Source organism: Dryobates pubescens, chromosome 7, assembly GCF_014839835.1.
Source record: "Dryobates pubescens isolate bDryPub1 chromosome 7, bDryPub1.pri, whole genome shotgun sequence".
In the NCBI taxonomy this organism is placed as follows: Eukaryota; Metazoa; Chordata; class Aves; order Piciformes; family Picidae; genus Dryobates; species Dryobates pubescens.
Window position 1 is genome coordinate 35,057,577 of NC_071618.1, and position 25,586 is coordinate 35,083,162.

Below are 25,586 nucleotides of genomic sequence, written 5' to 3' on the forward strand. Positions count from 1 at the left end.
AAGCAAGAATTCGAAAATCTTTTGTCTACATCCTGTTGATCAGCTCTAGGCACAGAATTTTCTAGTTTAGCTTTGTTTTTCTTTTATAAAGCTAATCAGTGTATGTGTTACTCTGCAGTTACCTGCAGTTATGTAGAGGATTTGCTAGCAGGTTGGATTTTTTTATTTGGTTTTGGTTTGGTTTAAGGCCTGTGTACACTGTGATGCTTTTTAAGGAAAGAGCTAAGGCAGCAAGCCATGCAAGCATTTTAAAGAGCAGGGAATTCATTGTGCCCCTGTTATCTGCATTGGTTAGGATGCACCTTGAGTATTGTGTCCAGTTCCGGGCCCCTCAATTTAGGAAGGACATTGAGACACTTGAACGTGTCCAGAGAAGGGCAACAAGGCTGGGGAGAGGCCTTGAGCACAAGCCCTATGAGGAGAGGCTGAGGGAGCTGGGATTGTTTAGCCTGGAGAAGAGGAGGCTCACGGGAGACCTTATTGCTCTCTACAACTACATGAAGGGAGGTTGTAGCCAGGAGGTGGTGGAGTCACCATCCCTGGAGGTGTTCAAGAAGGGATTGGATGTGGCACTTGGTGCCATGGTCCAGTCATGAGGTCTGTGGAGACAGGTTGGACTCGATGATCTTTGAGGTCTCTTCCAACCTTAGTGATGCTGTGATACTGTGATACTGTGAAATACGTCAGTTTTATGCTGTGGACTCCTTTTATGTATGACATAACTATCAATAGGATCTGTCACAATACAGTTTATTAAGCACAAGATGATATGTTCTGTGTTTCTTAGCATTTTTCTAAGTAAAACAGTGTCTGAAAATTGTGTGTATGACTATTAAAATCTGGTTTGTTTCTGGAACCTGTGAAGATTGAAACATCTATGTAGTCAACATTCTCAGCTTCTAATTTTCACCCTGCTCTCTTTACTAACTGAAGCCAGCTGACCTACCTGGTGGTGACTTGGGCTTACAATCACTGAAATTTTTGCTTACCAATCACTGAAAATCTACCAAATGATGAGTTATAAATTGTAATTTGAATTTCCATCCATCTATCTATCTAGCTGTCTATCTACCTATCTACATCTATCTATCTATCTACATCTATCTATCTATCTATCTACATCTATCTATCTATCTACATCTATCTATCTATCTATCTATGTACCTATCTACCTACCTATCTATCTATCTATCTACATCTATCTATCTGTCTGTCTATCTGTCTGTCTATCTGTCTATCTATCTACATCTATCTATCTGTCTGTCTATCTGTCTATCTGTCTATCTATCTACATCTATCTATCTATCTATCTACATCTATCTATCTATCTATCTGTCTGTCTCTCATTATTTTTGGAAAAGTTGATTGTCTCTAAATTGTTTTGGATATTTTTTTAGGTTATACTAGCAGTTTTACTTGTTGCCATTGATCATTTTATAGTTATGTTAACCTTTGTGCTATGAATGGGATTGTAGTTGCTATGCAACATTTTACTCTACTTTGGGGACTGCCAGGTTTTTGTGAGATAAAGACATCTTCAGTGTGCGCATCTTACATTTTTTGATCACATAACAGCACTCAATGAGTGAAATCATGGATCCACTTCAAATCCAAGTACCTTCATAGGGCCACAGATTTCCCCCCAAATTTTTTTTTTTAGATGTAGTTTAAGGTAGTGTGGTGGGTTGAGACAACATCCTCTACAAATTCTGGGGAAGTACCCCAAAATAAATGACCAGACTAGCTCAGTTGGTTTGAAAAGCAGGATGAAGCTATATTTACAAAGTAAGCAAAACTCAGAAGTATAAAATGCAATGGATATGTACAAAATATATATGCATATGTTTGCAATTTAGAAACAGCACAGGGATCCCCTTGAATTGTTCCCAGACCCCTCTGGACAGTTCAGGGTGGCAGCTCACAACCTGTCTTCTCTCGCCCTCCCCTCACCATTCCACCCTTCCCAGTCCCTTCTGAGTACCTCACAGACACAGTATATGCCAGCTGAATGTCAGGAAAGAGCTAAGGGAGCAAGCCATGCAAGCTGCAAAGAGAAAGAAGTGAAAAGAGACAGAAATGTTTATGCAGCTAACTTTTATCCTTATTAGCAATGCAAATGGAGTGATGTAGATGAATCAGTTGTTATTACTTTGCATCCAATGGTAATTTATTTACCTTTTTACTCAAAGATGTCCAGAAAGTTCCTATTCTTGTTTATAATTAAGCTACCAGCTCCAAACCATAGCAGGTAGCTTTGTCTTTGTAGATAGTGTATTTTGAATGAAATAATAATTGAGGAAAAGTATCAATCCATTAGACTAAAATTCAGAGTATGGAACATATTTATATGTTGTTTACTTCCTAAATAATCAGGAAATAGGTTTTAGCTGGTTGCAATAATCTAAATCCAAGACACAGTACATGCTAACCAGAGTTATCCTCAGGTTGCTCTTACAGTCTTTATGTTTTGATCAGCTATTTACAGATCAAGTGTTCAACTTCCATGAATAGAATAGAAAATAGAATAGAATAAACCAGGTTGGAAGAGACCTTCAAGATCATCGTGTCCAACCTCTCAACCAATCCAACCCACCTAAACAACTAACCCATGGCACCAAGCACCCCATCAAGTCTCTTCCTGAAAACCTCCAATGACAGCAACTCCACCTCCTCCCCAGGCAGCCCATTCCAATGGCCAATCACTCTCTCTGTATAGAACTTCTTCCTAACATCCAACCTAAACCTCCCCTGGCACAGCCTGAGACTGTGTCCTCTTGTTCTGACACTGGCTGCTTGGGAGAAGAGACCATCATCCATCTGTCTACAACCTCCCTTCAGGTAGTTGTAGAGAGTGATAAGGTCACCCCTGAGTCTCCTTTTCTCCAGGCTAAGCAACCCCAGCTCCCTCAGTCTTTCCTCATAGGGCTTGTGTTCCAAACCCCTCACTAACTTTGTTGCTCTTCTCTGGACTCGTTCCAGCAAGTCAACATCCTTCCTGAACTGAGGGGCCCAGAACTGGACACAGTACTCGAGGTGTGGCCTAACCAGTGCAACCATGCATTGCCTCAGATGCTTTCTCATTTTCTGATCGAGAAAATGTGTACTTTTTCTACTTTCTCCTTCAAATCTCTTTTCCCCAAGTCCCTGTTTTGCTCTGCCATGCCCTCTGAAGTGCTTATGCTTCCTTCTGGCTTGACAAATATTATTGCTCTGACAATTTTCATTTTTTGAATTTACTTTTTTTTTTTTTTTTTAACCAGGCATTGGCTTTCAAATTAGGGAACCAAGTAGGTGTTTAATAGCCCCATTTTATCTATCAGAGTCACAGAATGTTTTGAGGGTCTGATTTTCTTCACGATCTTCCATACAAGTGTTCATATTTCGTGGTTTAACAGAATGTGATTGAAGAAAGCTTTGTGATTCTTGGAGTAGCTTCAAAACTTTGGTTAATCGGAGGAGACAGACTGGCATATGTGTGTCTCAGGTTATTTAAAACAGACTGTTAATTGCATTGCAAAACATTAGGCATAAAAAGAGACAAAATTCAGTGTTTAAACAGCCTACATCTAATCAGAATTAGACAGCTGCCTGAGTGAGAGGAGCTGTGCATTGTAGAGTGCCCCCCTCATCTTGTGTTGCAATTTGTTCAGTGTGCTTTTATTTCAGAGTTTAAAATGTAGTGCGCTTGAACTGGGCAAGCTTTTAACATGTATTTTACAAGCAGTGTCTTGTTTAAGGTGTTAATAGAATGCATGTTCTGTATTTTAGTCTCAGCAGAAAACCTGGAGAAGAGCTTGAAGCATATGGAGCAGCAACTCCAACAGCTTGAGAAGGATTTGCAGACTTTTCCCGTTCCCGAAGATAAGCACGATAAGTTTGTGGCAAAAATGTCGATATCCTTTGGAACAGCCTCTTTAAAAAAAATCTATGATCAAAAGTAATTTAACTGCATTGCCATAAAGTTTAAATTTCTTTGCATAACTTCTGTCTAGTCTGTAGAATTTATTTGTGAAAAATGCAGCGCTTTTTTTCCCATCAAGAACCAAATGCATGAACAGTTATAAAAGAATCATTGGTACTGGTAGAATGAGGCAAAAAATGCTTACTGTCAGGCTTGACACTGTCTATACATTTATTAATGTAGTGAAGAAGTATTTAGGATAAGAATATTAAGCACTGCACTTTAGTGTTAAAGAATTTTTTATGTGAGACTATCTTAGAAAAAGATGTCTTGTCCTGCGTTTATTTGTTCTCTAATGCATGCATTATCACAGTGAATGTTTTTGTAGATGCATTCACAAACCCCAAAACTTTTTTTGTTTCAGAAATGAGATTCATAGCATGGGAGAACTGCTTTCTGGTTTTACTTTTCCAAATTTTCTTTCATCTTCTTTCTTATTATTTCTGATTTCTTCCAAATCCTGCAGCCAGCCTCACTGCCTGTCTCTCTCGTAAAAAAAGCCTTGTGACATGAAGATACTTAATTAAAGCAGAAAAAACCCCAGCCTTTCACCTAAACCTCCCTGCCAGATGATGGTCATATATGCTTGACACTGAGACTAATCTGGAAGCTGAAGCAGTAGATACAGAGGCAGGTTGAAATTTTCTCTGCAGGCACAGTTAGGTTATTACCTAGCTGGAAGACTACTTTGTTATGTACAAAGGCAGGGGGACTCAGGAGACATTTCCCTTGATTAATCTCATACTGTTGAATAAAAGATGGCAAGGAACCCTGAGGCCAAGTGGATATACTGGTTCTTAGTACATTAGGGCCAGTTTTCTCTTTGGTAGACTAGCTGCTACCAAAGTGTTTACAACTTACCTTTAGGCCTTCTCTGGACTCTGTGGGTTATCTGCAACCTTTCAATATTGTTGGTGAGGTTGTTGTGGTGGTGTTGTTGCTGGCTTTTTTATCCCAGCACAATGTGGTTTTGAGAGATATGTTTGAGCCTACCAGCATGGTGTGTCTCTTTAGTACAAAAAGTAAGTTTGTCCCCGAAGAAACCAATAGCATAATAAGAGAACTAAGAGAGTCCTGAAGGCAAAAAAGGAAAACATTATATAGGAAGTTAGAGGAAAACATATCCATGATAACATCCTTACAAATATTGCTAGCACTATATGAACTCTGTGTTTGGTTAAGAAAATGGTGTGTAGCCTAGGAAGTTAAGAATGGGAAGCACTTGTTAAGAAATTGAGCCTATGAACAAGTAAAGACTATTCATGCAGAATAGTTATGGTGCTGGCACTTAAAATACCTTATTAACTTTTGCATTTTTAAGCTGATGATTAGGGTTTGAAGTAACAGATAATTCAGTGCACAGCTTTCTTTGGAGGTGTGGTTATAAAACTTCCATACCCATAAAACATCTATGAAAGAAATTAGCAAAATTCAGTTGAGAATGAGCAAAGAACACCCTGAAAAAACTGGCTTCACTTGAGAAGGAGAGCACAGAAAAGGTAGGCTGAGGAATAATATGCACTTCTGTGCTAATGTTAAACATCTAAAATAAAATAATGGTACATGGGATACCTGAGCCCTATGAGGTACATGGGATACCAAGCCCTATGAGGACAGGCTGAGGGAGCTGGGCTTGCTTAGCCTGGAGAGGAGGAGACTCAGGGGTGACCTTATTGCTCTCTACAACTACCTGAAGGGAGGTTGTAGACAGGCAGAGGTTGGTCTCCTCCCAGGCAACCAGCACCAGAACAAGAGGACTCAGTCTCAAGCTGCGCCAGGGGAGGTTTAGGCTGGGGGTTAGGAGGAAGTTCTACACAGAGAGAGTGATTGCCCCTTGGAATGGGGAGCCCAGGGAGGTGGTGGAGTCCCCATCATTGGAGGTGTTCAGGAGAAGACTTGATAGGGTGCATGGTTGCATGGTTTAGTTGATTAGGTGGGTTGGATGATATGTTGGACATGATGATCTTGAAGGTCTCTTCCAACCTGGTCTAGTCTATTCTAGTCTATTCTATTCTAGTATAATTTCCTTTTTGTACTGCTGACTTACTGGACATTTCTGAAACTTGATGTCAGGAAGGTTATAAATTACATTTAGGACAATAAGTCACAGTTGTTGTGAAAAGTTAAAATCTAATCAAAGTCAGTGTATAGGTGGACTTTGTCGACAAATACCATAACTTTTCTAAGGTTTCAAATTCTATCCCTACCTACATCTGAAGAGCATTAAATCAGTTTACTGATTGCTTAAAAAGCATAATGATCATTTTAAGAAATGCAAAGCAGGATACACACATGGACTTTTTCAAGCATTTTCAAAGCTGTAACCCTGCCAGAGAAGAAGTAGATTCTCAGTGTATGCCAAGAAGATAAGCCATAGCTGTAAAGCAGAATTTGTACTTTGCGTTCTCTAGGGAGAGCTTCGGTTGACATTGCTGTGCAATATTTTGAGTGGAAGGACGGTCTCAAATGAAAGAATAAGGTAGATGCTCAGTTTTTAAAAGGAAGATATAAAATAAATAGCAATAAATTTCTAGGAGTAACTAGTAGTCACAAAAGACTTGGGGAAAAAAAAAATAAATATACACCTCTTGGACTAATGATTCTTACGTGAACTAAAGTATCCCAAATTCACTGGAGGCATCAAGGCTAAAAAGAAGCACCTGAGTTTTTCCAAAAGGATTGCAAGGAAGATATGTAAATCTTTCCTTCTCTATTAAGGAAACTGATGAAGAGTAAATAAATACAGACCAAATATGTGTATGTGAGTGATAGGATATGATGGGGGAGAGTCAGTGAGGATTTTGTAAAGAGAAACCATCCCTTACAGGTCTATGTTTACAGCATGCAGGTAACAGTAGCACAGTGAGTAGAGCATAACTGATTTTCCATGCTCTTTTCAACAAAGTATATTTACACTTCCAAAGAAAGAAATTTCTTAGGTCAAAAGTGGAATGATTATTTTTTCTGGATTAATATCTGGAAAAAGGAAAAACAAAAAAAAACAAACCCCAAACAGAAACCAAACCCAAAATAACCAGACAAAACCCATCGTGTCAAAAGGGACAGAGATACTGGCAGCTGACAAGAAAAGCAGATGAAATTCCATGATTGTAGAGTAATAGAACTGGAGGGAGAGTGTTCTGTTAGAAAACCTGGGAAGAATTGCAGTGAAGAGCAAGCAGAAAACAAATAATTTGCTTTGAAAGACTGTAGCACTCATATCTCAAAAAGCATACTGTATACTTGCATATTTGGCAGACAATGTTTACAATGATCACAGTATCACCAAGGTTGGAAGAGACCTCAAAGATCATCGAGTCCAACCTGTCACCACAGACCTCATGACTAGACCATGGCACCAAGTACCACATCCAATCCCCTCTTGAACACCTGCAGGGATGGTGACTCCACCACCTCCCTGGGCAGCACATTCCAATGACGAATGACTCTCTCAGTGAAGAACTTTCTCCTCACCTTGAACCTAAACTTTCCCTATCTGCAACAGGCAACCGTTTCTGCATGAGGCATGTTTTAATACATGAGGACTCTGAAGGTGGAAAAATCAAAAGTACCGAAGAAACCCCCAAACCTGTAATTTTGCGTGCCATACAGGAATAAAGTTAGGAATGTAATTACTGTGTCTTATAAATAACCAGGGTTCAACCCACGTAAAATACTGTCCAGCAGTTTAAAATATACCAACAGAAATGTTTTCTTGCACTACAGACAATTAAAGTGTAGCATTTACTTTTGGGATGCAGTAAAGGCTGAAAATGTAATAAATTTCATACAAGTCTTGGACAGTTAGCTAAACACAGTCCATCTGGAGCTATTAAACAGCAATCCAGAGGTTCCTTTAGCTCAGAAAACAATCACTAACACACGGACTATTAGAAACTAAATGCTCCGTCTATTGAATTACCATGCTATACGTGCCAAGTTCCCTTTTTGTTTTCCCTAATCATTGGGTATTGACTGCTGTCAGAAACAAGTCAGGTGAATATTACTCTGAATAAATCAGTACTGGTAAAACCAGCCATGCCATATATTTCATTGTATTTGATTATTCAAACACAATATTCTGAACTATAAATATGAAGAGGAATAGTTTGCTCTCACCTACTACCTCTCCCAACAGATAGTGATTTCAACACAGTAAAGTTGCATATGGTTTCTGTAGTCCTGTGAACACACTAATTAAAGAAGCTTACTTTTAGAAGAACAGGAACTTCAATAAATTACGAAGCATAAAAAGGTTTGATGTAAAGGTTAGATAATCCTGCACAGCATGATGAAGCCTGGACCTGTCTTTACTTCTGTTCCTATGACAAGGAAAGCTGAATGATGCTGATGTCTTGAAAAGCATGCAGCTCATAAAAAGAAACCAGCAGGAAATCTGAGAAAGGAAGGATGGTGCTTTGTGGAAATAATTTTTCATCCTGAGTACAATTAGACTCCATGGACAAGCAGGCTATTACATCCTGTCGCTAAATATCACAACCCAAAGGCCCCTAATGAACTGATTAGCATTCCTGTTTCTTTAGGAAGTCAGACACACGCACAGTTGGTGCGCTCCTTTATTGACAAAGTCTATAATTATGAATATTTCTCCTATGTATTAAATTGTGCTGGTTTGTCAGTCATCTTGCATATGCTAGCTGCAAAGAAATTGTAGTCATTGTTGCTGTTCTTCTGATTGCTTGAACGGATATTGATCCAGAGTATTACATTCACGGAGAGAACTGTTTGATGAAAAGCATAGGGAACAAAATACTTTGGTATATTCAAAAGAGAAGGTTAGTGAGTTTATGTAGAGTATTTAAATTGAATATTGAAAGCTTAATTAAGCAATTGAGTCAGTATGTTCTTTATCAGTCCAGCTCACATCTCATTATTTTGTAAGCAGTAGCTGAGAAACTCTTGACAAGTTTCATCCTACCACTGAACACAATTTCTGATGGTGATTTTTACAGAAGCTTATGGAACTAGTACTTGCTGTCTTTCAGCCAGGAGTAGAGTCCTCTTCTTTTTGATGAGTTCTCTTATTTCTATTTCCTTGTCATTTAAGTTGATTTGTTGACATTGCCAAGAAAAAAAAAAAAAAGGAAGAAACAGCACTTACCCAAGTCAGATCCTGTTTTAAGTCAGGTAGAAGAAACCCATTTCAAGTGCAAGGAGGAGACTATGTGCTGCCTCTGTGCAATAACTGTCAATTACTTAATCAGCCTTATAGTTTGAACTTCCCTCTGTGCAACATAAACAAACTGAAGTCTTTAGGATGTCCTTGCCTCCTAAGGACTTCTGAAAGTTGTGGGACATGAGCTTGTTAGGTGAAAGATTTTATGTCACTTTTTGGGAGAGGGTCCAAGTGTTGACTATGAGATAGGGCTTTGGCAAACAATGTAAATTTCATGTAAGTGCATAATTCCTTTATACAGGTCTGGACTTCAGGCATGTATTACAGCTAGCACTGGTTTTGCTCATAATACATGACATAAGCACACTGGATGCAGCAGCTCTGTGTGATACAAATACACATCTATTTGTTTCAGTATTTTAGAGACAAGTAGGAGTGAGAGTGTCAGGGAAAAGGTATTCTTTGACAAATACTCTTCAGAAGGTACTAATTTAAAAATCTAAACATTTCTATGAGTTTCTTGAACTACTGTATTCAGAGACAGAAGTTTTCTGTTGAACCTTACTTATGTTTAGAAAAAGAAGTCTCTATTTTTGAGACAATTGTAGCTATTTTCCCAAGAACCTAATATACAAAATTCTCAACAGAGCCCTACAGTATTCACACCCTTTGGCTTTACTAGAAAATAATTTGCTGAAATGCTGGTTTGAAGTGACCTCAAAGTCTTTGTGCACCGGTTTTCATAAAAGGTTCCTGTGTTTTCACAGAAACAGTTGCTGGCTACTGCAGTCTCAGTTTGATTTTGAAGATTCTGCTAAAATATATGCAGCATCTATGCACCTGTTAATCTTTGGTTCTCACGCAGAATAATATTCCTTTTTCAAGTTTCTACACTTACAGAATAGAACCATAGAATGGTCCAGGTTGGAAGTGACCTCTGAAGGTCATCTAGTCCAACCCCTTCTGCAGTAAGCAGGGGCATCCTCAACTAGATCAGGCTGCCCAGAGCAGCCTGCACTTACTATGTAGGTTAGCTTTTGAAAAAGTCAAGAATGGCAAATATGAAGGTCTTTTAAAGAAATACTTGGTACAGATTAACATCATTAATTATCTGTTCTAGTGTAACAGCTGCTCTTACTTGGCTTGATACTCTGCACTGTATTTGTATTTTATATGCCACAATAAATTAAAATCAATATAAACTTCAGACAAGCAATTTACTGTTGAAGAGCTGCCATGAATATACAAGACCAAACATTGCTGCAGTTAGAAATTTTTGCCACAGGTATTACTTATCTCAGCCTTACATTGCTTTCCTTTTCCTTTAATGAGCAGAATGATGATCCCTAGTCCCAAGAGTCCAGAAAGGCAGTCTGTCAAGTGAAACCACTTCAGAAAAAGTTAACCTAATTTCTTGATTTCCTTCTCGTCCCACCTGTGTTGCAGCTCTGCCCTACTTCTGCCTTCATCCATCCAAAGCCAAAGAATTGTGTAGCTGATAATTCATATACATCAACCTGTTCATGGTAATTACAGTTGGGATTGCAGTATTCAGTAGTATTCCCACTTGTATCCAGTTCAGCTAGTGCTGGCTAACAAAAGACGTTTTAGAGGAAAAAAGGAAGAGGACTTATTAAAAACACCTAAATTGAAGCACAGTCTCAGTAGGATGCCAACAGCGTAGAGGTATCCCACAATACACCAGAAGGAAAACAAAAATCTTAGGACTCATCATGTCTGAAATACTCTATAGTAAAGCATCTTTTCAGCACTGTATTTTGAGTTTAAAATTGTGCATAGACAAGGGGAGTAATTTTTAATACTACAGAGCTTATATGAACTCTATTAGCATAGCTGTAACTTTAGAATAGAATAGAATAGAATAGAATAGAATAGAATAGAATAGAATAGAATAGAATAGAATAGAATAGAATAGAATAGACCAGGTTGGAAAAGACCTTTGAGATCATCAAGTCCAACCTATCATCCAACATCATCTAACTGAGTAAACAACGGCAACAAGCAAGAATGGAATAGAATAAACCAGGTTGGAAGAAACCTTCAAGATCATCACATCCAACCCATCATCCAACACCACCTAATCAACTAAACCATGCAACCAAGCACCCTATCAAGTCTCCTCCTAAACACCCCCAGTGCTGGCGACTCCACCACCTCGCAGGGCAGCACATTCCAGTGGGCAATCACTCTCTCTGTGTAGAATTTCTTCCTAACATCCTCTCTGAACCTCCCCTGGTGCAGCCTGAGACTGTGTCCTCTTGTTCTGGTGCTGGCTGCCTGGGAGCAGAAACCAGTTCCCACCTGGCTACAACCTCCCTTCACGTAGTTGTAGACAGCAGGAAGGTCTCCCCTGAGTCTCCTCTTCTCCAGGCTAAGCAATCCCAGCTCCCTCAGCCTCTCCTCATAGGGCTTGTGTTCCAAACCCCTCACCAACTTTGTTGCTCTTCTCTGGACAAGTTCCAGCAACTCAACATCTTTCCTAAACTGAGAGGCCCAGAACTGGACACAGTACTCGAGGTGTGGCCTAACCAGTGCAGTGTACAGGGGCAGAATGACCTCCCTGCTCCTGCTGGCCACACTGTTCCTGATGCAGGCCAGGATGCCATTGGCCTTCTTGGCCACCTAGGCACACTGCAGGCTCATGTTCAGCCTACCATCAACCAGTACCCCCAGGTCCCTCTCTGCCTGGCTATGTCTTACAGGGTATCACAGAGTTTTGTCTCCCTCACCTCCTCACCCCCCAAATTTCCTTTTTAGGGTATTTTTGATCCTATTACTCATTTACTCAGATTTTTTTTTTTTTCCTTCCTGGAAAGCTAAAGCAAGTTACTGGAATGTTTGGTGCATGGTATTTATACATAATGACCACAAGACAAATTTATCTTGTTTTCCCACACCTGTCCATTCTGTGGAAATTAACAGCCTTGTAATTGCAAAAAAATAGTGCCATTTTCCTTAAGTTATGTTAATGAACTAAGAATCACAGATAATAAGTATCCTAATTTGTAGCATAAAATAATCCTGCAATGTAGAAGTGCTTGTTTCTAGTTTCACTCAGCATTAATTTTACTGTTTTCTTTTACAGTTGTTTGCTGGTTTGGTTTGGGGTTTTTTTGGTGTTTGTTTTGTTTTTAAACAGCTGACATTGGTCTCAACTTGTGTTTTGTCATATGCTCTTTCCCATAATCCTGTTATATTCATTTAGTATTTAGGCAGTTGTTGCATACTACTTTCCTTGCTGTTCCACCAATAGCCTTTTGACACCCTTAATTTTTAAAAGAAACTCAACTCTGAAGGGTAGTTTCCTATGAGCTTTTTGCATCTCGGGAGCTAAAGAAAGGAGAGAGATTCAAACTGATTTGAAAAGTGCATCAGCAACATCAATTCTGTCTGAGCTGTTGCTAACTTGTCAGCACAGGAAGTCTGAAGTTGCTCATGAGCTTCATCTTGTCAAGTCAGTAGAAAAAAGGAAAGAAGCTCATGCCGGCTATGGAGCCTTGTCAGAAGAAAAGAAAGTCTTGAAATCAAGTAGTAGGGAAGATGTACCATTTAAAGTAATCAAACCTAGGCTTTAGTTAGTCCTTTTCTACCAGACTGTCCTAGTGGAGACTGTTCTGCTCTTGCAGATCCAGCTAACTGCCACCATAGTGACTAATTTGTATGTTGTGGTAGCACATTGTTTCTCCTTTCCTGCATGTGTCCCAGAACAGTATTGTATGCCTCCCTGAAATGCATTGTGCATCACAAAAAGAAACCCATTAACAGCTTATTTGGTATTTTATAAACAATGTTAACAAAACATAGTGACATTGAAGAGTGAAATTGAAACAGGATTTGCCCTCTCAACAAAACAAAAATGAGTGCATCAGAAAAAAAACACCTGAAGAGTGAAAGCAGTCATCCAGCAGTAAAGTTTTACTGTGTGTTTTAAACAGCATTGTGGACAAAAATTCTGTTTGTCTAGATTTTCAGGTACTTGATTAAAAATCTTATGCTTTATAAAATGAAGTGGCCATAGTGCATTTATCTGTAGCATGCAGTATACAAATACAATAAATTCTCTTTTGCAATAGTTGGAGTAAGCAATTGAGAGCAAAGGTAAAATTGCCATTTCTTTTCCTTTGTAGCCATTCCTGCTGCAGGAGAATAATGGAAGGTGAATAATTGTTTAGCAGCCATTCCAGTGAAGTAAACACTTTACGAAGTTGTCCTGCATAAAGAAACGACTACATACAATGTTTGTTCTTTGAGCTTCTTTGACAAATTATACTACAAAAAGTAGAGAGTTTATTGCCTTTTTTTATGCAGTATTTTGCTGCTGTTTATAAATCTTCTGTCTTTTGTAGATGTAGTTCTATTGTTTTCACCTCTAACTTAATTAAATTGTATTAACATTGCAGATAGTCTTAGAAAAAGCATAAATACCTGATGCAGCTACCAGAAAGAGGAACAAATGCACTACTCTTGCTAAAACAGCATTAAAAGAAAAGTTTCTAAGATAATTTTTTACTTACAGTATTTCTTTATTTTACTCTAATTTCACTAGGAACAGGGCTGCCCAGGGAGGTGGTGGAGTCACCATCCCTGGAGGTGTTCAAGAGGGGATTGGATGTGGCACTTGGTGCAATGGTTTAGTCATGGGGTCTGTGGTGACAGGTTGGACTTGATGAATAGAATAGAATAGAATAGAATAGAATAGAATAGAATAGAATAGAATAGAATAGAATAGAATAGAATAGAATAGACCAGGCTGGAAGAGACCTTCAAGATCATCGTGTCCAAGCCCTCAACCAATCCAACACCACCTAAACAACTAACCCATGGCACCAAGCACCCCATCAAGTCTCCTCCTGAACACCTCCAATGACAGCGACTCCACCACCTCCTCAGGCAGCCCGTTCCAAGGGGCAATCACTCTCTCTGTGTAAAACTTCCTCCTAACCGGCAGCCTAAACCTCCCCTGGCGCAGCCTGAGACTGTGTCCTCTTGTTCTGGTGCTGGTTGCATGGGAGAAGAGACCAGCCCTCACCTGCCTACAACCTCCTTTCAGGTAGTTGTAGAGAGCAATAAGGTATCCCCTGAGCAGCCTCCTCTCCAGGCTAAGAAAGCAGCTGAAATAACAACTTTGAGATGATAAAACTGAGTTTAGATAAAAAGACACCAACCTCTGCCTGTCTACAACCTCCCTTCAGGTAGTTGTAGAGAGCAATGAGGTCACCCCTGAGTCTCCTCTTCTCCAGGCTAAGCAACCCCAGCTCCCTCATCTTTGAGGTCTCTTCCAACCTTGGTGATTCTGCTCCTAAATTCCATGTAAATTGTAATTTATATACCTAAACATGTAGCTTCAACGAGGTGACACCAATACTAAATAACCTACATCAGTGTTTGAAGTTAGATTAGTCCCCTACATTTCATTTTGTCAAATGTTATATGCCAATAGAGTAACCTTTAAAGTGCTTAAAAAGATTTGGTGAGAGAACCCTGATTTATTCATAGACTTAACATACACAGTAAATACCAGAGAGCCTATAGGACATTCAAGGAATTCTTTTGGTACTTCGTTTGATGCCAATGAAAAATAGATGTGAAACACAGATCAGTTTTAAGTAAACTTTGCTTGGAGTCACTGAACATTCTTGCAACCTTAACAGCAGCATACAGCTTTCTGCTTCACGCCAGAGAAGATTTTCAGAAACTTTCACGGATGCATGAGAACATGGAAAAGCTCTATCAGAATGTGATGGGATATTATGCCCTTGATCTGAAGAAAGTTTCAGTGGAGGAGTTCTTAACAGACTTAAACAACTTCAGGACAATGTTCATGGTATGATCTGTTTATTTTATGCCTAATGTTTCTTAGGAACTATTTTTGTAACCCTTCATTTTCTTCAAGTATTTCAGAACAAACAGAAAAGAATTTTCTCCCTTCTCAAATTGTGTTCAATGCTCAGTATCAGAAATTTTACTTTGCATGTCCCAAATTGATGGGGTATCTCAAGGATAATGCAGTTTTGAATTGTTATTGGTGGATTATTTCTTTTCTGAATGAATTAGAAATAACAATGAATCTAATTTTAAACCAAGCCTCTTACATATGTTTATAACTTGAAGGGGAAAAACCTGAAACTGTACCTTTTCTAAATACATCTGTGTTTTCTGTTTAAAGGATGCTTGCTATTTACTTATAAATATTCTAACAACTATTCTCTATTTATAATGCAAATTCTTCCCATGCAAAATCTAAACCCAAGATTTGTTTAATTTTCATTTGCCTGCAGCACTTGATCAGTATCAAGGTTGGTGTTTCTAAGTAGGTTCCCTGCTATGGAAACTCAGAGCTCCTTACTCTGACTTAAGAAAAAACCTTATGTTTTCCTCAACCTTGGTCTGTTTCTAGTGGTCTTTAATTGTCTAGGAATTTAGGTTCTATGTATTTTTAAAATGCTTATTTTCCTTTTTCCTTTAAAAAGAGATGATCTTTGGTGGGTGTGGTGGGTTGAAGTTTCCCCCCAGCATTAACTTTGCCAGACCAACTCAGTTAGAAGCAAATGAAGCTGTATTTACAAGCAAGAACTACACTCTACAATGGAATGCAATGAATATGTACAAAATAGACAGTATTTACAATATTATACAGATATTTACAATTAGCAAACAACACTAAAACCCCCCTGATCAGAAACCAGGGAAGCCGTTCCACCGCACCTCACCCCTCTGTTCCAAGAGAGAAAAGGAGTGGAGATAAAGCAGTGGGTTAGACTTAACTAAACATTTTCAGCCAAGGCCAGCCAACAAGCTGATTAATCTCTCCCAAGTGAAGCAAAACAGTAGAGATCAGGAAAGAAGAGAAAGAATTGTTTAGGTACAGCCCATCTTATTCTAGATACTTACCCAATTAATTTGTTTAGAATAATCTTTTGTTTTCCTGTTTACACCCAGTAGTGATTTATTTATATTTCTCCTCGTTTCTGCTCAAAATCTGTACCTAAATCTTAAAGGCGTAGCCTAAAACCACCACAGTGGGAGAGGCAAAGAAATAGTGTCTTATTATTATTTTAAATATTTTAATTAAATTTGAGAAACAAATATTAGGCTGATCCAAGTTGTTACAGAGTAGCTGGTTCTGTGCAGCACTCAGAACGTACTTAAAACCATAATTGTCACAGTATCACAGTATCACCAAGGTTGGAAGAGACCTCAAAGATCATCAAGTCCAACCTGTCACCACAGACCTCATGACTAGACCATGGCACCGAGTGCCACATCCAATCTCCTCTTGAACCCTTCCAGGGACGGTGGCTCCACCACCTCCCTGGGCAGCACATTCCAATGGCCAATCACTCTCTCAGTGAAGAACTTTCTCCTCACCTCGAGCCTGAACTTCCCCTGGTGCAGCTTGAGACCTCTTGTTCTGGTGTTGGTTGCTTGACAGAAGAGACCAACTCCCTCCTGGCTACAACCCCTCTTCAGGTAGCTGTAGAGAGCAATGAGGTCTCCCCTGATCCTCCTCCAGGCTAAACAGTTCCAGCTCCCTCAGCCTCTTCTCATAGGGCTTGTGCTCGAGGCCTCTCCCCAGCCTCATTGCCCTTCTCTGGACACATTCAAGTGTCTCAATGTCCTTCTTAAACTGAGGGGCCCAGAACTGGACACAGTACTCAAGGTGTGGCCTAACCAGTGCAGATAACAGGGGTACAATGACTTCCCTGCTCCTGCTGGCCACACTATTCTTGATACAGGCCAGGATGCCCCTCTTAAACTCATTGTTATTTAGCAGAGCTTTGTCTTAGAGCAGTGTAAGGCAGACATCTAGACACCTTTGCAAAAATATTTTTTTTCTCTTGTGTTCTGAGCACTTGGCTGGCAAGCAACTCTTTCTCAGTGAAGAAATGGTAGAATAAAAAAGCAAGTTCCCAACTGCATATGAATTTATTTGTATAACTTGGAAAAGGTGACTCATATCACATCTTAATTTCCACATACTTTTTACTGTCTGTAAAATTAGCACTAATATTAACCCCTCCTTCACAGCAGTGTTATAAAGATAAACTAGCCATTGCTCTGAAACAGTTAGATGTTATTGATGAGCAGAAGAAGCCTTGGGGAAAATTAATAATTGTACTTTGTGGAGCACAGTTTGAAGGCTGTATGTAAACGGTGTGGAGATAAGGCATGAAATGCCTTAGTATTCAATAGCACTAAAAATGTTGAGTAGCTGCCACACTTTGAGAGGTTTTGGGAAAGATTGTTGAAATGCCTGGTGTGATACACCTGAGGTCTAATTTTCATGATTGTTTAGCATTGCTCTTGATTACTGACAGAAACTGAAGCTGACTGACATCCTAGGAAACTGTATTGGTTTTAGCTCGCTGGCCCTACTAGAAAGGATGGGGACAGGACAGGATACCTCTGCCCCCCCAATGTGCACACAGTGTCTCAGTGAATGCTGGGCAGGTAGACAGTTATTCAACACCACACTGGCATCATGCTCACTGCAAAAGGGAAAGGCCAACCGGGACTGGGGATGAATTGTGTTCTACATCTTGTAAAATTTCCTGTTCTGAAAAAACAACTTTTTGTTGCTTTTTCCCCCGCTTCTGGTTGGGGAGCAGCACGTTTGTGCTTTGGTTCTCAGGTGTGTGTGGCTCATGTTTTGTGTGTTCCCTTGCTGCTACATAGACCTTTTTTTGTTGTTGTTTACTTTCCTGTTATCTACTACAGTCAGTCTTCCTTATCTTAACTTCTCTTGGGTTCTTTCCTCTTTGCCCACCTGGAGGGGGTGGTGTGGAAACCCATCTGTTGTGAGAGGACTGCCAGGGCTCAGCTGCTGGCTGAGTCAAAACCAGGACAGAAACTTAACTCAAAATACTTAAATTTAGTGCTGAAAAAAATAAAAATAAATTCTTAGAATCTAAAACTAAAAGACTGCTTAAGTCACCAGTAGGTGTGGGACAGTGAAGTTCAGTCGTCTTTGTTGTCAAGCAAAGCTGATAATTTGTGTACAGTACTTGCCTACTTATAAGGCTATTTTCTTGGTTGTTCTGAAAGAACAAAAATGTTTTACATATTTTTTTAAAAACCATGTTTAAATCTGGAGGCATAAACTTCAGGTTCAGAGCTAACTTTGGACTGCACTTTGTACTTTGGTGTTACTCAGCGACTGTGACAGTTGTTATTCACACTCCGTGAACACCAAATCCAGAGTACACTTAGCCAAATCCAAAAAATGATTGAAGCACCTTACCTTCAGTACTTTATCTCCTGAGCTAAATTACTGTTACAGTCAGTGGAACATCTTAAGTATCAGACATCTCTGTTAAACTCCTGTGCTTTCACAGCACCAGAGGTACCACTAACAGGCTCATTCCTTTCCTTGGAAGTTTAGCTTTCTGAAATAAGACAAAGCAATAGTAGTATTACCTCTTCTTGTGTCTGTTTAATGGATAGATTTTTTTCTTGTGCACTGAAGGAGAGCAAGGGAAAGAGGCCTTGAGTAAAGAACTCTTATGCCTGAGACAGTACGGTATTCCTATTCCTGCACCCTTATCCTCTGCTGCAGATTGCTCTGCAGATTGCTCTGCAGCAGAAACATGTGTTGTGGGTTTAAGTTATGAGTCCTCACAAGTACCAGAGAGGTGCAGGGAGATGGACACCAGAAAAATATAATCTTTTGTTATTTCTTTCCATAATGCCTGCATCCCCTCTCTGTAAAGTGACTGCAGAGTTAATTCTGCCCTTTTTCCTCCCTCTCTCTCTGCTCCCAGCTGCATGCAGACAGTTATTTCTGGTTTGTGGGGGAGGCTTGCTGCCTGGCTTGGCCTTGACAGGGCTAATTTTTAGCTGCATCAGTCAGCCTGGTTGGGGGGAAGGCATTTGAGACCTGGGTTTTGACCTGGTTTGGGTGGAGGCTTTGGAAAGTTTTGGCCTAAGGAGGTTCTGTGGTAAGCTCAGATATGGAAACTGGGTTGAGGTTGAATATGAATTTGTGTACTGTGTATGCTTTTGTATTGTGGCATATATTTGGGAATAGTACTTCCATTTAAATTTCCAATTCTTTCCAATCCTGTGTGGAGCAGGTTTTTTACTCCTCTGGGAAGGCATAAAGAGCATCTGTCTTGCTCCCTAAACCTAAGGCATGACTTAAAGAACCAGAGAAGAGCAACCTAGGGAAGAGTTTGTTTCATAGTCTCTAGTTTTATATTCTGTAAATACCTGAATGGAAATCAGAAACAATCAAAACACAAGAATGCCTCCATCTGAGAAACCATAGGCCTTGATATCATATGCAAAAGGCATGTACTTTGGTAATTCTTCTGAAAGTTAACTTTGCATGCTTTGCCTTATGCTAAATGTAGTGCTGCTCATGTACAGCAGATGCAGCCAGACCACATTTAACGTTTTAAGCCTTTTGAGCAAGGAAGTGTTAAAACATTTAATCTTTCAAAGGCAAGCAGAGCGAGAGACAAATGTGTGTATGTCTCAGTCAACTTTGTGACAATTCTTGTGACAATTCTTTTACTTTAGACACCTTTTTTTTAATGAAAACATTCAGAACATCTAGGATTTGGCTCTAAGGCATAGATCTCTAAACATTGGTATCTGTATGTGAGCTTGTGTCTAATCTTGTGTTCTAGTCAAGGGAGATGCATACTCAGTAAGTTTTCAGTTGGTTTCAGAGTTTGTTTGGTGACAAATACAGTTAGTGGAGAACTGTCTACCTGGTGTCTCAAAGGAGACCTAGCAGCAGAAGTGCCTGGAGAGATGTCTTAAATTGTATACACGGCATCACCAGCCTGAAATTCTAAGTTGTGGCACAGAACTTAGGGAAGACCAGTTGTCCTGATAGAAAAAAAAATGGGAGGCAAGCTGTGGTACTCAAAAGCATCCAGTTTTCACTGAACATGAAAGTGTGAGCTACTAAATCAAGGCCAATTGATCAGTGTGATTAGAAAGGAACAGACAGTTACATTTGGATGACTGCAGTCTGAGTCTGAGTCCTACTGGTCTTTTGTGGGCTAAAGTAGGTGCAAAGTAGACATTTCCTTGGTCGCTCTGATAGGAAAGTATATAATTTCTGCTGAAATTGTACTTGTTATTGAATCACAATTTAGTTTTGCCCATCAGTTTAGTTTACAGAATGCCCAGTCTGAAAACCAGAAAATAATGTATTAAAATTAATTGAATGCAGAATTTTAGCATTTTGTAGAAGGCTTCTCACCTCCTCCCCCAGCGTGAAGAAAATTAGCAGAGGTGACTCTGGAGAAGACACTGTGGAAGTACAGTTTTGCTTTGTTTAAAAAGCCCATTTCATTATTGTCATTTTTCATGACTGAAAGCTTGTTCATCTTCAGTTATCAAAGGCAGGTATTTCCTCACAGGATTTATGTGATTGCTTTTTCCTGCCTTCGGTCACTATTTATTGCAGTGATGCTACAAACGGTGCCCATGGAAATAGCACCGTAATCCACATCCATCTGTGCCTTGTAGCACTCTCCAGTCCATTCTCATTTTTTCCTTTTCTGAGTGCAGGCTAGACATTTTTCTGCTTAAAACAACATGAGACATTAATTATCCCTGCAAACGTGCAGACTCTGCCTCAGACCTTGTGAAGATGTTAGCTGTTTTGTAGGAGGTGACACTTTCATCTATTGTGAAAGATGAGATTTTGTGTGTAACTGCATTCTGAAAAGAGAAACTTTCCATGGTGAAGAATAGGTGGGTGACATGTTACATTTAATGCAAGCCACAGGAGAGCACTGAGAATTTACCAGGGTACACAGCTAATACTAAAAATTAAAAGATAATCCTCAAATAGCTTTGTTAAAAAAATATTTTTTACTTAATGTATGAATATTAGTGAATTTGCAGATGACACCAAGCTGGGGGCAGGAGTTGATCTGCTGGAGGGTAGAGAGGCTCTGCAGAGGGACCTCGACAGGCTGGGCAGATGGGCAGAGTCCAACGGCATGAGATTTAACACATCCAAGTGCCGGGTTCTGCACATTGGCCACAGCAACCCCATGCAGACCTACAGGCTGGGGTCAGAGTGGCTGGAGAGCAGTCAGGCTGAGAGGGACCTGGGGGTACTGGTGGATGGTAGGCTGAACATGAGCCTGCAGTGTGCCCAGGCAGCCAAGAGGGCCAATGGCATCCTGGCCTGCATCAGGAACAGTGTGGCCAGCAGGAGCAGGGAGGTCATTCTGCCCCTGTACACTGCGCTGGTTAGGCCACACCTTGAGTCTTGTGTCCAGTTCTGGGCCTCTCAGTTTAAGAAGGATGTTGACTTGCTGGAACGTGTCCACAGAAGGATGACAAAGTTGGTGAGGGGTTTGGAGTACAAGCCCTATCAGGAGAGACTAAGGGAGATGGGGTTTGCTTAGCCTGGAGAAGAGGAGACTCAGGGGTGACCTTATTGCTGTCTACAACTACCTGAAGGGAGGTTGTAGACAGGTGGGGGTTGGTCTCTTCTCCCAGGCAACCAGCACCAGAACAGGAGGACACAGTCTCAGGCTGCACCAGGGGAGGTTTAGGCAGGAGGTTAGGAGGAAGTTCTACACAGAGAGAGTGATTGCCCATTGGAATGAGCTGCCCGAGGAGGTGGTGGAGTCACCATCACTGGAGGTGTTCAGGAGGAGACTTGGTAGGGCGCTTGGTGTCATGGTTTAGTTGATTAGGTGGTGTTGGATGATAGGTTGGGCACAATGATCTTGAAGGTCTCTTCCAACCTGCTCTATTCTATTCTATTCTATTCTATTCTATTCTATTCTATTCTATTCTATTCTAATACACAAAATAACAATTTTTAAAACGCTGAACCTCGTAGTTCTCATTTGGCTTCATTGAAAGCTTTGAAGTACTTTTGTTTGTTTGTTTGTTTGTTTTTTCATTTATTTTATAATTCAAAATAAACAATGTTGTACAGTTATTAATCAGAAGACAAGAACTCATAAGCCCAGTGAATTAATACCTATGTGGCTAGGGATAATGCATAGCTAAGTCGCCTGAGCAGCCTTGTTTTGCCTGATACAGAAGCAGCATGAGGGAAAAAAATGTTGATGCTATTCTAGAAGTGCAAATAATAACATGCTTACCATTTTATAAAGGCAGGTGGTTTAGATCTTTTGAGTTCTTCCTACATTAATGTGTGTATTTTGAAGAGGTATTTCTTACTGAATTTATAATCCCCATGTGGGGGACAATTAATATGCTTTTAATGTATTTTATCCTGAATTTGCTTCTCCTTCTGAATAAAATATTCTAAGTATGGAATGGAACATACCTATTTGGCTTGACAAATTAAGGTTAGTTAGGAGATGTGATTTTACAGCTTCTTCTTAATTTTTAGGGCTTAACTTTGTTTTTGCTGAGACTTCACTTTTAATAGAGGGTTTTGGGTTTTTTTCATAGCAAGCCGTGAAGGAGAATATAAGAAGAAGGGAAGCTGAAGAAAAACAGAGGCGTGCTAAAATAGCTAAGGAGAAGGCAGAAAAAGAAAAGCAAGAGAGGCAACAAAAGAAAAAGCGCCTGCTAGAAATGAAAACAGGTAAGTGAAGTAGGAAATGCACTTTACCTAGGGTTTTGCTGGAAACGAAGCTGCTGTTTTTTCATTATCTGCATGTGCTATGAGAAAAGATAGAAGAAATTAATGTTTTTCACAGACTAATGTTTACAGCAAGAAAGTTCTTAAATTTTGTTAATGAGCCTCTAATTGCCTGTTTTCCTCAAGCAATTTTAGAAGTTGTGATGGTGCTTTGTGTTTTTCCATTAGAATGTATTCAACCTTGTGCAAGTTCAGTTGTGTTTAGAACCCCTTCCACTACCTGCAAACAGACATTTTTCCAAATCACAAAGCTGTTTTCTTTCTTGAAGTAAGGTTGCATATTAATTTTTCTACTCAAAGCACTCCAGATTTTTGAGTATGTCCGAGCCCATGGCTTGGACGGGAGCACACTGCGTTGGGTCAGGAGCTGGCTGGAGGGCTGAGCCCAGAGAGTGGTGGTGAATGGTGCCACATCCAGCTGGCAGCCAGTCACCAGTGGTGTGCCCCAGGGATCAGTACTGGGCCCCACGCTCTTTAACATCTTTATTGATGATCTGGACGAGGACATTGAGTCCATCATCAGTAAATTTGCTGACGACACCAAGCTGGGGGCAGGAGTTGATCTGCTGGAGGGTAGAGAGGCTCTGCAGAGGGACCTCGACAGGCTGGGCAGATGGGCAGAGTCCAACGGCATGAGATTTAACACATCCAAGTGCCGGGTTCTGCACATTGGCCACAGCAACCCCATGCAGAGCTACAAGCTGGGGTCAGAGTGGCTGGAGAGGGACCTGGGGGTGCTGGTCGATGGTAGGCTGAACATGAGCCTGCAGTGTGCCCAGGCAGCCAAGAGGGCCAATGGCATCCTGGCCTGCATCAGGAGCAGTGTGGCCAGCAGGAGCAGGGAGGTCATTCTGCCCCTGTACACTGCACTGGTTAGGCCGCACCTCGAGTACTGTGTCCAGTTCTGGGCCCTTCGGTTTAGGAAGGATGTTGACTTGCTGGAACGAGTCCAGAGAAGAGCAACAAAGTTGGTGAGGAGTTTGGAACACAAGCCCTATCAGGAGAGACTGAGGGAGCTGGGGTTGCTTAGCCTAGAGAGGAGGAGACTCGGGGGTGACCTTATTACCCTGAAGGGAGGCTGTAGACAGGAGGAGGTTGGTCTCTTCTCCCAGGTAGCCAGCACCAGAACAAGAGGACACAGTCTCAAGCTGTGCCAGGGGAGGTTTAGGCAGGAGGTTAGGAGGAAGTTCTATCCAGAGAGAGTGATTGCCCATTGGAATGGGCTGCCGGGGGAGGTGGTGGAGTCACCATCACTGGAGGTGTTCAGGAGGAGACTTGATGGGGTGCTTGGTGCCATGGTCTAGTTGTTTAGGTAGGTTGGATTGGTTGATGGGTTGGACACGATGATCTCGAAGGTCTCTTCCAACCTGGTTTATTCTGTTCTATTCCTTCAGTGGGTCCTTATTGAGATGCCTGAAAAGAAACCTCAGCCATGCATTTTTTAAGTTACCCATTTATTTTGTGTTGTCTTTTGTACTAAGAGAGACAGCAGACACTCTTGAGTTCTTTATTACTAGAAAAGATGTCTGATGATCCTCTATACTACTGTGTTTTATACCAGACTGAGCTTCTGGAATCCTTTTCAGAATGATACATGAATGACTTACTGGGTACATTGTCATGGGTTACTCTCATTTTCTTTCTGAGCAGATCTTGTTAAACACTTCTCCACTCAAAGCCAGTTGGCACCTCTGGCATAAATGATTATCTGTCTCTTCTACACTTCACTAATAGCAAGAGTAGGTGTGTGTTTTGCTCTGAAGAAACTCTGAAACTAAAGTCTTTGATTTATTTTTGTAAGAATGTATGTGTCTTGATGTGTATGACAAAAGCTTTCTTTTAAGATAGGAAACCAGATGGCTGCCCCCTGAACACAGAATTTCTAATTCTTCAGAGTTAATTCAGGAACCCATCAGAAAACTACCAGTGACAAACTTTTAAAGCTCACAGAGGATAGAGGAGGTTGCAGAAAACTAAGAAAGGGCATGCATTTTCATGCATTTTCACACATTGTTGGACGTGTTTCAAAAGAGGTTAGATAGTCTTCTCTCAGGCACGTATGTATGATTGATAGTACTTTGAATGGAAAATTGATAGTCTTTCAGGCAAAATTAAAGCTCCTCTCAAGTCCTGTTATTCATAATGTCATGTTCAGGCTTTCCAGAATGAAAGTGCCAATGTTACGGATTTCTGAGTCATATACCATGTCTTTGTAGGCCTCTGGTAGATTAACCTGCTACTTCAGTTAATATAGCAGGGAACTATGTACTTGTTATCTATAGATCAGCAAAGTCATTGAGTAAATAACTGCTTTGTCTCTTAGTGGCTTGGTTTTTCACTGAATCATGTACAGATTTCTTGCTCTTGTTAACAGCCTCTTGAAGTTGAATGACTGATCTAAACAGTAGCAGGTGGGTAAAGATGATGTTAGGGTCACTTGAAGCTAGAAATGTCTTGAGTCTGATAGTCACTAAACTGGCCACTGCTGAGTTGCTTTCATTCTGCAGAGCTCTTTGTGAGGTTTCTTTTGCTTGTTTGCAATGTCATTTTAAAAATCTATTGCAAACCTCACATTCTGGCAATGGAAAACACATGCTGTAGATTTGTTTTTCAGGTAGGACAAACTGTTCACTAACTGTAGAGTCATAATGTTGCTCTTATTCTGATGGAAGAGTAATGTAGAAGTTCACTTCAACCTCCCCCATTCTTTCTAGTCTGTCTTTTCATTAAGAATCTGTACATCAGTCACAGAAACTTTCTATCTTGACTTGCTGAGAAATTTCTAACCAGGTCTTCCTGTCTGTCTCAGTCAAGAGAGAGAAGGAGACTCAGTTCTTTTGAATACTCCTGTGTTATGAAATTAGAGGCAC

At 40.3% G+C, this 25,586-nt stretch overlaps 1 protein-coding gene across 1 annotated transcript in view; it reads left to right on the top strand.

The window, feature by feature from the left end:
- The window catches only part of DIAPH3 (diaphanous related formin 3), a 277,885-nt gene that overhangs the window by 158,729 nt on the left and 93,570 nt on the right, over positions 1-25,586 (top strand). The window contains exons 23-25 of the mRNA XM_054163054.1: positions 3,769-3,893; positions 14,779-14,943; positions 22,524-22,659. Of these exons, the coding sequence (XP_054019029.1) occupies positions 3,769-3,893; positions 14,779-14,943; positions 22,524-22,659 (426 nt within the window). The remainder of the gene's footprint in view (positions 1-3,768; positions 3,894-14,778; positions 14,944-22,523; positions 22,660-25,586) is intronic.